The sequence below is a fragment of the Tripterygium wilfordii genome, chromosome 23, assembly GCF_013401445.1.
Source record: "Tripterygium wilfordii isolate XIE 37 chromosome 23, ASM1340144v1, whole genome shotgun sequence".
NCBI lineage: Eukaryota > Viridiplantae > Streptophyta > Magnoliopsida > Celastrales > Celastraceae > Tripterygium > Tripterygium wilfordii.
In genome coordinates, this window is record NC_052254.1 from 3,727,648 (window position 1) to 3,741,900 (window position 14,253).

The window sequence follows — 14,253 nt, forward strand, 5'->3', positions numbered from 1 at the left end:
TGTGGAAGAATCCATGGGACCTTGGTACCTTGACATGGTGAGATACAGGCTATATAAATACATGATGCTCAACTTTTTTTTTTCTTTTTTTCTTTTGGTTGTGTCGTTGCTCAACTACTCCTACTGTGTGATTTATTTTTGTGCTACGTGTTTTAGAATCTAACCATGAAATCAATAAGAGTAGTAAAGAAGAGAACAAGTATTCACTATCATCTTTGAGTCTTGACGAAATTATTGAATGTTTGAATGAGGACAATCTACTATTAGGAAGATTAGCCACTCCTAATTTGACGACTAGATGAACCTCATGGCGTCGCCAGAGAGAGGTCAGCATGACATGAAAGGTAAAACCCACAATCACCACATCCAAAATCCACTTCAATATGACGTCAAACGCCACATTACTACCCTTTTATAAATGTTGGACATAAACGTCCAGGTAAATTTCTTTCTTCATTAATATTATACAATCAAATATTTTGTCTGTAATTCTTCAAATGTTGTTGTTCTTTAATCTACTTTAGTTATCTTTGTCACAGAATGTCAATAAAAAAAATTAGCATTATATGATGTACGTAGGACTAATGACATGATATTTATAAGAAAATCAACTAGTAGGATTGAAATGTTACATTGTTAGAATCGCGTGAAATTTTGATTAGGTGACTTGTTCTAACGTGGTGATCAAGACCAGTGGCTATTCCAAAAGTCGCACCCTAATTTTTTTTTTTTGTGACAAATTCCACTTTTTAGTGTCTCAAATGAGCCTTTTTTATGTTATAATGTTACTGTTTTGAAAAACACAGTAACATTATACCAACATTTGTCAAACAATGTCATGAATAAGAGTTAAAAAAACAAACTAGCATTATACTCACATGTAATGGCAAAAACTAAAGAATGGTTGGAAGACACTCTAATATGTCAGAGATAATAAAAGTGGCTTAATGTAGTAGTAGTTGAAAATTGTTTTGGATTCATACAAGGAGTGTAACCTCAGTTCATACAAGGAGTGTAACCTCACCTTGCATTTTCGAGATAGGTGGGAGAAAAGGAAAGCAAAATAGAAGTCAAATGTGGCATTAAAAACATGGGATGAAAAACTGGACTTTTTCTCCACTAAAAAGTATACGAGTCCTCAAAATTTGAAGGATCTTTCACCTTCTCCGAAAACACACAAAGCAACTAAAAACATGATATCTTAGAGGATTTCATTTGTTTTCCTCTGAGAAAAAGAGAAGAGGGAGAAAGCAACATACAACAGTTTCTCGTTGATATTTATATACACAGATCTAGCAATGGAACGAAAGAAGAAACCGAAGAAAGCGAGAAGAAGAAGGAAAAGAAAGAGAAGAATTTTTTGTGGGGAAGAAGTAGTAGTTATAATAAATTGGGTAAAAATACAATTAGTCTGAGTACTTAAATGTCTAAAAAAGATTAAAGGTACTAGTTGTCAAAAAATTACAGTTTTGAGTACAGACCTAGATTTTTCCCTTTCACTTATGGATCTAGCCCGTATATCCGAATGAAAACTCAGGCCCAATATGAATTATTGAGATTTGGGACCCGATAAAGGAATTGGGGGTTTTTTTTTTTTTGACTGGTGAAATACATATTGCTAAAAAAAATAAGGTATGAATCATAGGGGAAAAAAAAAAACTAAACCCTTTCAAACAGATAAGTGATCAGCCATGAAAGGTAAAACCCACTATCACCACATCCAAAACCCAGTTGGCCCGTTTGGCTCTCCGTTATCAGCAAAAATTTCCTGCCGCGTGAGCCTTGATCCTGACGCGTCATGTGCACAAGTCCATTTGGTAGTCGGTTTCGGTGGGGTCACACCACACCAAATGCAGGCCCAAACGAAAGCTTGTAAGAGCTGCTTTCAAGATGGAAGCAGTTCAGCCGAACTCGATTTTGGAAATAAATACGAGCAATTTATTATCCGCCTACCCTCGGAATTTGTATGTAATTCCAATTATGTTCTTGTCCAAAATTAAACCTAATTCGCGTATGTAGGAACCTGACCTCAAAGCTCTCAAGTTTGCGCCGCTCTCTCTTGCTCCCATCTGCTCGCCGCTTCTCTAGTCTTTCACAACAATTCCCGAAACCGGCGACAAAGAAAGTTCACGTAGAAAGAAGTAGCCGAGACCGATCTTTATAGTTTTACCTGATTATAGCTGAATCTAGGACCAATCTTTCTGTAGGGCTGTCCTCCGGATTTCTAAAGGTGTTGGCAGATTTATTTTGGGAATAATATTTTGTTCTCTTTATGGAAGTTGAAGAGTGGAGGTCATTGAGCTCCAACGTATGCTTCTCTTGGCTTGTAGTCCAGATTGATTTCACATGTCTATCGTGTCTCTTTGGTGATGATTCTGATGAAGTATCATGTGAGATGGTTCCAGTTGATGACAAATAACCAAATAATTATAAATTTTTGAATAATATTTTAATTCACCTCACCGTTTTGTACATGTCAATTGCCAAACACTAAACTAAACTGTATATCATCTCACCTCACCATAATTTTTTTTATGACACCAAACGCTTTTTTTCAACAGAACTCACCTCATAACACCACGCTTTTTTACCAACATCTCATCTCACAGCATCAAAATACAAAGCACTCCCAAACTGTAACAATATGACAACATGCCACGTTACTACCCTTTTACAAATGTTAGACATATAGATCCAGGTACATTTATTTATTTTGTAATATTATACAATCAAAATATTTTGTTTCACTTTCTTCAAATTTTGTTGTTCTTTAATCTGTTCTATTTATATTTGTCATAGAATGTCAATAAAAAAATTAGCATTCTATGATGCAGGACTAGTGACATGATATTTACAAGGAAATCAACTAGTAGGATTTAAACGTCAAATTGTCATAATCGTGTGAAATTTGACCGGGTGACTTATTTCGAGGTGGTGATTAAGACTAGTGGCTATTCCACAAGTCCCACCCTAATTTTTTTTTGGTGACAAATTCCACTTTTTAATGCCTCAAATGAGCCTTTTTATGTTATAATGTTACTGTTTGAAAAAAACAGTACCATTATACCAATATTTGTCAAACAGTGTCACTAAGAGTAAAAAAAATTAACATTATATTTACATGCAATGACAAATTTATAATGTTACTATTTTAAAAAAGTAACATTAACAGCTATGAATGATTTGTTGTTACCTCTTTAAAGTCATGTGGCACACTTACCTACTCTTGACTTCCACTATTGTGAAAAAACTATAGAATGGTTGGAAGACATTGTAATAAGTCAAAGAGATAATAAAAGTGGTCACACTCATCATCTCTTGATTTCCAGTGTTGTGGAAAAACTATAATATGGTTGGAAGACATTGTAATAAGTCAAAGAGGCAATAAAAGTGGCTTAATGAAGTAGTAGTTGAAAATTGTTTTGTGGACTCATACAAGGAGAGTGTAACATGGATGAAAAAACTACACGTTTTTCTCCACTAAAAAAGTACACGAGTCCTAAAAAATATTAATGGGTAAAATATCCTTACCCAGTTAAAAATAGGAGTGACAAAAATTTGGTTTCGATCGAACAAAATTACTTATCTATGAAATATTTACATGTCCAGACCCTAATTTGGATTGGATTGCGGACTTACTTAATTGACCAAATCCGGATTGGTTTAAATCCAGACAAGTAAATTGAAAAATAATCTAATTCGGGTTAGGATCCGGATAAGTAAACTATTATGTTTGGACCCGGACCTGAACCCAATTTTAAACCGGACAAAGATTTTGTGTTTGGATCCAGATTTCAGACATATAATTTATGTCAAAACTTAATTTATTCCGGGTCGGACCGATTCAATCATGCGGACCGAACAGAGTTTTGGCACCCGTAGTTAAAAAGATTTTCCCAAACAGATTTGTTTTTGTTTTGACGTTCTTCAACTTTCTCAGAAAAGAGAGAAACTTGAATCTAGTCATTAGCTTCCATTAATTAAAATTTTAGAATCTAAGACAGTCAGACCTTTCAAGGACGAAAGAGGAGGGATTGAGTACCGAAAATCATGAAATTTCTCCTGAGAATCACCCTCTGAGCTTGGGTAAGTATAGCCTTTCTTTCTGTGTGTTCGTTAGACTCTCGTAAGGAAATTGGGTCTTTTGTGTTTGTTTCCACTTGCTTGTTTTAGACGCACTTCACGTTTTGTTGAAATTCAATACCATATCTGCTAGCCCTTGAGAATTCGGCATGCTCTTATGAGTAATCATTTTGTCAAGACTAGAACACTCATATCAGTCTACCATAACCATGGATGTCAAAATCTCGATTCGAATCGATGTAAAATCCCAAAATTGATAAGATCTATCGATATTACCTTACGATCTTACCGATTTTAAGATCTTACTGATCATATCGATCTTAACCTTAATAGACTTATGGAGTCATGAGTTTATGGGTTGTGGTCTACGTACTAATAATGTGCTTATGTTTTTAATCCTAGTTTTTGTTGAAAAATTGGTTCTAATCTATTAACATGTTATAATTTTACACAATTATTGTGCTTGCTTTTCATAGTTCTCTAGAGGTCTTAAAAAATTATAATTTTGTGAAATATTAACATGTCTATAAATAAATAATAATCACATTTTTGAATCTTTTTATTACCTATAAACGATAGTATATTATATCATGTTAATTATTTATTTAAAAATAAGTAATTATATTATTTTACATTTATTTTTTAAATTTTATAAAATTTGACGATTTTATGATTCGATTTTGCATGCCTTCCACCGATTTTATATAAGATCCCGATTTTTACAACCTTGATCATAACAATTAACAGGTACAAAATGAAGTAACTTTCAGCGAAATACAAACACACACAGTCACATGCCCAAGACACAGGACAACAACAAACTCTGGACTCCAAAGACCATAAGAAACATAAGCGTAGAGGTGGAACCCATCCAGCTGTCCACTGGACAACTGATCGGTAAACTTCCATACCTACTGATGCAAAAAAAAACACGCCAAACCCCAATCCGAGTCTCCTTGACAATAACAAGGGCTTAGAAGAATCTATAGTCTTGAAAACACATCTGTGTTCCAGCTGCTGTTTACCTGTTGAAGACTATTAGTATCCGAAGTAGCGAATGCAAGCAATTCTTTGTTACGTTCGAAAATGGCCATCTCTTCTTCACCTAGCGACACCAAGGCTTCAATTCCATCCCCATTCCTCGTATCTTGTATGAAAGCAATGTTAGGAAACAACAGTTTAAGAACGTTCACCCATATTGGCTTTCCCCACCCAAAATCCGCTTCATAAATTGGCATTCCACATAAAGTACTGCAGGGGAAATTGTGCACATTTTCCTCTCTGCCCGTCTCTTTGTTCTGTTCGCCCAGAGGATTTTGACCTTCTTTGATGCTAAATTCTTGCATTGGTTTCCTTAGTTGACAAAGTAGAGTTTTCAAGTTCACATCTCTTCCTTTCTCTATGTTTATCTTTGTAGCAACTGAGGCTAAAAGGTTGCCAACTGCGTAGTCTGACAAATGGGGTGAAAACCTTCTTCGTAAGTTCACCGCACGGTGGCAGAAAGATACGCTCGGATTTGAAGCCGATGCTGCTATTGCACACTTCCAAAGTAATGCTGTCACTGCTTCTGCCTTGGAAGGTCTTTGCACGCTTACACTAGCAGTTTTAACTCTAAGTGCATCAATGCTAGAACCATTGAAAACAAACCTCTTCATCATGCACTTGCCTCTAGGAAACTCTAAGGTTGGGAGTGAAGAATCCAGAGGAGGAAAAAGAGAAGGTCCAACAGAAAATTGTGGATGCATTACTTTGTCTTGTGCAGACTTGCGAGCCATGGAGGCCCAGCTGTTGACAAATGTGAAAAAAGAGACTCCATCAGCAACCCTGTGCGAAATGCATACTGCGATGGCCATGCCACCACATTTAAAGAAGTTGGCTTGAACAACTAGTAAACTCTCAGTGGCAGCTGCCTTAGACTCGATGTCGATAGGGAGTAGATTTTGTAGTTGTTTGCTGTCAGGTTGTTGAATAACGTCTGATAAAGCACAATTGAGCACTCGAGCTTTCACAAACTCAACACCCTCATCATTACATTCAATGGAGATGCGATCTCTCAATCTTCCTGCGAATGGGTAGTATAGGGTGAGAGTTTTCGACAGAGATGTCTTAAGACGCTCTGCAAGTTCATCAGCATCGTTGTCACCATTTGCAGGGTAGAAGTAAACCACAGGAGAGTATTCTACAATAAATTGTTGATCAAGAAAAGAAATCTTGGAAATCTTGAGGTGAGGGGGAGTGGGGGAGGATGGTTTGATTGTTTCTCTTGAAACAATCTCGACTTTCATTGGAGGAGCCATGTGAGTTGTGAACTTGCTGCCTTTACATGGTGAGATATAGCTATATATATATATATAGAACGGGTACCAGTCCATTACTGGCTTATGATAAGAAACAATAATTCAAGAGGAAGAGACAACAAATGAACAGGAGAAAAAAAAAGAAGATTCCTGGCTGAACAATAACCATGCATTACACGAAATATAGTGCTTGAGGTCACAACAACACGTGAGCTAGTGGCCCATGAACGTAAACAACCTCAATTGCCAAGCCACCAATACTGAATTTGTAAACGTCCAACTAACAATCGAATGCAACTGATCACCTTAATTGAAATGTGCAACAATTGGAAGTAAATGCAATGCATGCAACATAACTGACAATGACTTTAGCCAAGCCACGTATCAGTTTAGTGGTGAAGCGGCATTTTCCTTTACCCAACTTCTTGTGGTCTATGTCTTGGTCTCTTGGGGTGTTTGTCTTGGAAGGACGGCAATCTTTTTTTAAGGAAGATCACCTACTCCCTTCTGTTTTATTTAACTTTATGTTAAGGTATTTCAGAATCGAAACACAAACGAAATCAATCAAAAACAAAAACAAAAACCAAAACAGAAACTAAGCAAATTATTTGAACAAAAAGAAAGGGAATGGCTTGAGAATAAGTCAGCATTGTCTTGGTGAAGGATGCTTCATTCATCGATGCTTGATTAATATAAACAAATCTCTCTTATCTAAAAAACTTGTACTACTGGACAAATATGACTTTGAGGAACCAATCTCCCCTTGGCCTGCAGAGAGCTGTTAGTTGAACATTAAGTTGTCTTGTTAAAATTGATCCTTGTTTTAACTTTGTAGTTACCCTTTCGTCATTTGAATCACCATACTACAACCATGCTGACTTAGGGCCCGTTTGGATGAGCTTTTTTTGGAGCATTTTTATTAGTTGCTAATATGAATGCTCCATGTCATCCAAACAACAATTTTTTGGCACCTATTCCGAGGTATTTTCGTGGAACATTTCTACTACTTTTAAAATGCTCCAACTTTGAACAATTTCACAATTTTTTTCCTATTTTGTCCCAGGTCTATTATTGATATGTTATTGATATGTCAAATATACCCTTATTTAACCTAAGTTACAAACTCGACTCTCACCTTCAATTACCGTCTTGCACATATTGAATAAATAAATAAATTAAATTAATAAATTAAATTGGTATAGCTACTGTCTTGCTCGTCCTTCTCATTTAATAAATTAATTAATAAATTAATTAAATTTAATTAAATTGGTAATTGATTTATTACATTATTTGTATGTTTGGATATAGCGTATACAACAAAAATGTATAATAGCTTTGCATGTAATTTTTCACAATATGCTACACAACACAAATGTTAACAGTAAAAGTTCAACCAAACACCTACCCAGCATTCAAGCAGCATATCTGCTACTAAAATTGTTCAACATTTCTGCTAGCCTATCTGCTACTTTGCAAATGCTCTACTAAATTAGCCCTTAGTTGCCTGATATTTGGGTTGAGGAGTGGCTCTTGATCTGAACACCTAGGTTTACCGAGCCACTCCGGGATGATGTTCAATGTTGATGCCAGGATTGAGTTGTAAACGCTTTAAATTAGCTGCTAAATCATCACTTAGACGCCTGATTTTCACACAAATTCTTGAGTCCCAAGAATGTGTTCCATCTAAATGTTAGTATTTGATCAAAATAATTGTCCCAAGTTGAAGTCGCCTGTTGGAAAAGGAAAATTATATTGCTGTAGCTTTGGCGGCCAAATAGATTTGACTAAGAAAGACATGATCGACAGGGAACTTCAAAGCATTAATTGTGGTAGTTGTGTGGTGATGTCCATATGTGCAAGTGTACATCACTTGTTTATCCACATGCTATTTTTCTTTGTAAGAGTTCAGAGGAGAGGTGAGCATTGTAAGAGCATATGCATCAATTTCTCTTAACGGATTCTCTAAAATACAGACAAAATGTCACTTTCCCCTATTTTATAGATTTTCTATCAAACCAACACTACATTAGATTACCTATCATAATCTCTATTGCATTAAAATAATATTGCTTTCTCTTTCCTTTGTTTATTCTATTAATATAAATTACTTCTATTTAAAATAATAAATTAATTCCATTTAAAACAATAGATTAATTATATTTAATGTTATTTAAAATAATAAATTAATGTTATTAAAAGTTGGAAGTTTTTTTTTTGACTTGATTTCATGTCCAGGGAAGAAGTGTCTGAGCGAGATAAGAGAGAAAAAATGAGGAGAGAGAAAAAAAAGTGAGAGGAGAGAGAATGGAGAGAGAAAGAGAGGCGTGAGGGGAGAGAGAAGGGAAGAGGGAAAAAATGAGGAGAGAGGAGAGAGAGTTAAGTAATAAAAAGGGTTATTTTATATTTAGGGAAGTGAATAGTGGTTCTCTAAATGTAGGGAATCACCTTCATATTTTGTAAAATAAGGAAATTTTAGGTAATTTGATGCAGGGTTATATTTTGACAAGTTCTCTATAATCGTTCTCTATTTTAGAGACAAATCCATATTTAGATAATCTGATGTGGATGCTCTAAGTACTTGCATAGCATAAATTCGGGGAGAGAAAAACAAAGTCTTGTAGTTCCGGTTAGGAGTGTGTTGGTTTTGTAGTGCTAAGGGTATTTGGGCAGTGAGAGAGAGTCCAAAGGTTAAGATCTGTTGTTAGTTCTTGAGTTCAAGAACTCATCTCTTTTGTAATCTTCTTCATATTAGTAAAATTCTTCAGTGTTCTTCTCCTGAGGACGTAGGCAAATTGTGTCGAACCTCGTTAAATCTTGTATCTTATTTCTCTATTTTGTTTTCGCATATTTTTTTATATTCGAATTTTGTCGTCAAAAGCACAACACTGAAGGCATAGGAATAATGGGGTTAGCAGATAAAACAACGGATGGTATTGAATGCTCAAAGGTGATCAACGAGTAAAGCAAAAATGTTTTGCTATTGTTGTGGTACTTCAAGAAGCAATGCAGCAAATGCAAAAGTTCATTAATTCTTTCAATCTCCCCTTGGCCTGCAGAGAGCTGTTAGTTGAACATTAAGTTGTCATTGTTAAAATTGATGGCAAAAAGATACTTTTCGTCCCTCAACTATGAGGCGAGTTTTATTTTGATCTCTAAGTTTTTTTTTCTCCCATTTTCGTCCTTTAACTATTAAAAAGTATCATTTTCGTCATTCAAGTGAGATTGAGGTTGAGAAATGCTTGCATGACACCTATGTGGCATGCAGGAGAAATCTGATATGATGAACAATAGGATGCCAAGTAGGATTTTTCCATCACCGGATTTATTCGAGGGACAAACGGAGTACTTTCCCAGAGTTGGGGGACGAAAAAGGGAGGAAAAAAAGAGCTAAAGGATGAAAATGAAACTTGACCAATAATTGAGGGATAAAAAGTACCATTTTGTCTAAAATTGATCCTTGTTTTAGCTTCTTAGTTACCCTTTCGTCATTTGAATCACCATACTACAACCATGCTGACTTAGTCGCATGATATTTGGGTTGAGGAGTAGCTCTTGATCTGAACACCCAGGTTTACATCGATCAAAAACCCACGACTCCTCTGTATAAACGAAACATGCATATCAAAATAAGCTAACAGCAAGCCACGAAATTTATGTTGGCCGAAAATGTTTAAATGATGCAAGAAAGTAAACTCAATGTCTCACGCGCTTACCATGTGACAACTCTTGCTTGAAGAGGGTTTTTTTTTCTGAGAATTAATGAACTTTTGGATTTGCTGCATTGCTTCTTGAAGTATAGCTAAAACGTTTTAGCTTTACTCGTGGATCACTTTTGAGAATTCAATACCGTCCATTGTTTTATCTGCTAATCCCTTTTATTCCTATGCATTCAGATGGAACACATTGCTGGAAATCAAGAATCTGATTTCCATTTTCATAATTTAGGATGCTCTTCTGACTAATCCTATTGGTGTTCAGGTAATTTCCTCGGCTATTTTTTTTTTCCGCAAAATTTTGTATTTTAAATCATATCGATGTTCTGAAAACAAACTCTATTGTGACCAGGATATGGAACGCTGTTGTGTGTGAAAATCAGGTGTCTGAGTAATTGTTTCGCTGGTAATTTAAAGCTTTTACAGCCCAATCCAGGCATCAACATTGATCATCTTCTCAGAGTGGCTTGGTATTTAATCCCTAACTATCTTAATAGTATATGTAAAGCCATGGCATTACATCTGCTTCTGTGTGCAAAATTTCTTTTGCTGATTAATATGGTTTGTAGAAATGAAAGAGACCTGATTAATATTGAGACTGGCTTCTTTGCTTGAAAAGAGTCATAGTACAAAATGAAGCACAATTGAGCACTCGAGCTTTCACAAACTCGACACCCTCATCGTTACATTCGATGGAGACGCGATCTCTAAATCTTCCTGCGAATGGGTAGTATAGGGTGAGAGTTTTTGGCAGAGATGTCTTAAGATGCGCTGCAAGTTCATCAGCATTAAAGTTACCATCATTTGCAGGGTAGAAGTAAACCACAGGACTGTATTCTATAATAAAGTGTTGATCAAGAAGTAAACCACAGTACCGTACCAATCCACTATTGGTTCAGTGGTCAAGTGGCATTTGGCTTTCCCTAACTTCTTGTAGTGTTTGTGTTGGAAGGACGGCAATCTTATTTTAGGAAGATCACCTGCTCCCTTCTGTTTTATTTAACTTTATGTTAAGTATTTCAGAATCGAAACATACGAAATCAATCAAAAACAAAAACCAAAACCAAAACCAAAACCAAGACAGAAATTAAACAAATTGTTTGAGCAACAAGAAAGGGAAAGTCTAGAGAATAAGTCAGCATTGTCTTGGTGAATGAAGTCAATACTTTTTGTTGGTGTCTTGGTTTTTGCTTGGATGGATGCTTCATTCATCGATGCTCGATTAAGATAAACAAACATTCTTGGCCTGCAGCGAGCTGTTAGTTGAACATTAATTTGTCCTTGTTAAAATTGATCCTTGTTTTAGCTTCTTGGTTACCCTTTCCTCATTTGAGCCACCATACTACAACCAGGTGACTTAGTCGCATGATATTTGGGTTGAGGAGTAACTCTTGATCTGAACAACCAGTTTCCGAGCTCCAAGAGACAAAAAAAAAAAAATAAAAAATCCATGCAGATCCGTGCCCAGGAAAAACAATATTTCTTGATTTTTTGGGCTTCAATTTCTAACATGATATCGGAACAAATGCTCGGTCCATTTCGACATAATCTCTACCAGTGTTTGTTTGTTGGGTCTCGCATAACCAAAACCATAAGTGCATAGGAGTGTCAAAATTTGTAATCCCACATCGGATTGGCATAGCCAAACAGAATGAAATATAAATAAAGGTGAAACACTTCTCTCACACAACAAACGCCTTTTATTGACGTAAGTACTAAAGAGACGGCTGTGCGGACCTGTGGCAGAAAGCAGAAAATATTTGTTGATGTGTTTGAGTTTGGATTTCTAAATATTTTTGAAAGAATTAATGGACTTTTGCATTTGCTGCATTGCTTCTTGAAGTAACCACAACAATAGCTAAAACACTTTAGCTTTACTCGTTGATCACCTTTGAGCATTCAATGCCATCTGTTGTTTTATCTGCTAACCCCAACACATTCCTGGGACTCAAGAATTTGTGTGAAAATCAGGCGTCTGAGTGATGATTTAGCAGCTAATTTAAAGCGTTTACGACTCGATCCTGGCATCAACATTGAACATCATCCAGGAGTGGCTCGGTATCTAAGCCCTAACAATTCTTCATAAGCGTAGTAGTATCTGTAAATTCACAGCATAAAAACCTGGCAATCTCTTCTTCGCCCAGCGACACCAAAGCTTCAATTCCTTCACCCATATTGGCTTTCACTCCAAATGGCATATATTTTGTGTTTTACTATTTTCCTTATCTTTGATCAACGGAACAATAACATTCTTCTTCTAACCCGCCACTCCTTATGATTTCGAACAAGTTACGGGTTTGAGCACGCTATAAAATAACTAACATTAAAATCAACATTATTCATATAAAAAAAACATTCTTCTTCTAGCATGTGGATTCAACAGAAGAAAGAAATAATAAAACTTCATGGAGATGTCAGATGCATGAACATAAGTTGCAAAAAACATTTTCTTTTTTCGAGAATAATAGAAACTTGTATTAAACCAACAAAACACGAGTTACACAATACATAGATGATGAGACTAGACTCATCTATAAGCATAACAAGAAAAAAATGAATTAGTAAATCAAGAACAAAGGAAAGATACAAAACAATAGCATATGCCACAAACGGACTAACAAAGAGATAATACTCTTTTTGAGAGGCAGGCAAGGGTCTTGGAGCAGCCGTTGCACGATGAGCTAGGGAGATATCCTTCAACCTTGATTAGACTTATGATAAGACGGACGTCAACGTTACCAAAAACCATCAGATCTGAAGGCAAAACCTTGGTATTGAGGGATGCCATAACCATTCTTCTTCTTTTGCAAGCTTAATTCACATAGCTTTCTTTTCTAGAGTCTCGAATTCGGATTTATGCCATATCCACTAGAATCTCCATAGAAACCAGGGCTTAAAGTTGCAAATGCAAGAAGCTCCTCATTACGTTCAAAAACAACCATCTCTTCTTTACTCAACCACACCAAAACTTCAACCCCATCACCGTCTCTAGTGTCTCGAATGAACGCCGTATTTGGAAACATTAGCCTCACATAAGTCCACCCTATTGGCTTTCCCCACCCAAAATCAGCATCAAACGTTGGCATCCCAACAAGACTACTACAAGAAAAGAAGTGCATATCATCAGCTTCTCCTTCTATCTCTACATCCTTATACCCCAAAAGACTTTCACCCTCCTTTCTCCTGTACTCTTGCAACACATTCCTTAACTGGCGAATCAATGTTTGTAACTCTAGCTCTCCTTCTATGTTTATGTGAGTAGCGACATATGCCAAAAAATTGCTAGTTGCGCTAACGGGCAAGTTTGGCGACAATACATTCCGCAAGTTTATGGCGCGGTTGCCGATGGATGTTCTAATAGTTCGAATTGATCTTGCTGAAGTAATTGCACACTTCCAAAGAAGCGCTGTTATTGCTTCCGCCCTAGTGGGATTTGGCACACTGGGACTAGCAACTTTAGTCTTGAGCGCAGCTACGCCTGACGGTCGAAAAATGAGTCTTCTCATTACACAGTTACCTAATGGAAATTTTATGTGATGAAATGACAAAGAGTCAGTAGGAGGAAAAAGAGACGATCCAACTGAAAAATCTGGAACTTGGATGGGTTGATCCGACTTGGAAGCAATCAAGGCCCAGGTCTTGACAAATGTAAAAAAGGAAAGTCCATCAGCGATCTTGTGAGTAAGACATACCGCGATCGCCATGCCACCACATTGAAAGAAATTGACTTGAATTAGTAGCAAAAAACTTGTGGACGCGGATGTGGTTCCGACCTCAATAGGTAGTAGTTTTTGGAATTCTTCGGAGTCGGGTTGTTGCTGTTGGACATCAGATAGAGCACAACTGATTCGTGCTTCCACGAACTCAACACCTTGATCATAGCATTCGATTGAGTGTTCGTCTCTTAACCTTCCCGCAAACGGGTAGTACCTGGTTAGGGTTTTTGATAGAGATTCCTTGAGAATATGTAATCTTTCAGATTGGATATTCGGTGTGGTTTTGCCACTCGAAGGGTAGAAGTAAATTACCGGAATGTATTCTATGAACATCATTTGATCGAGCAAAGAGAGCTTGTGAATGTTGAGGTTATGGGGAGTTGGAGAGGATGGTTTGATTGTTTCTCTTGAAACAATCTCTACCTTCATTGTAGAAGAAGCCAT

General features: G+C 36.4%; 2 protein-coding genes across 2 annotated transcripts; both read right to left on the reverse strand.

Moving 5' to 3' along the window:
• Positions 1-4,888: 4,888 nt before the first annotated feature.
• On the reverse strand, positions 4,889-6,375 carry LOC119993816 (stemmadenine O-acetyltransferase-like). Its single transcript, XM_038841089.1, has one exon. The coding sequence runs from the start codon at positions 6,366-6,368 to the stop codon at positions 5,067-5,069; it is 1,302 nt and encodes a 433-aa protein (XP_038697017.1). The 5' UTR covers positions 6,369-6,375; the 3' UTR covers positions 4,889-5,066.
• Positions 6,376-12,927: 6,552 nt separating this feature from the next.
• LOC119992680 (stemmadenine O-acetyltransferase-like) lies at positions 12,928-14,253 on the reverse strand. The gene has a single exon (XM_038839476.1). The coding sequence runs from the start codon at positions 14,251-14,253 to the stop codon at positions 12,928-12,930; it is 1,326 nt and encodes a 441-aa protein (XP_038695404.1).

What these genes read in the sequence shown, in the direction of transcription:
- LOC119993816 (XM_038841089.1), bottom strand. Translation starts at nt 6,368, where the DNA reads ATGAAAGTCGAGATTGTTTCAAGAGAAACAATCAAACCATCCTCCCCC.
- LOC119992680 (XM_038839476.1), bottom strand. Translation starts at nt 14,253, where the DNA reads ATGGCTTCTTCTACAATGAAGGTAGAGATTGTTTCAAGAGAAACAATC.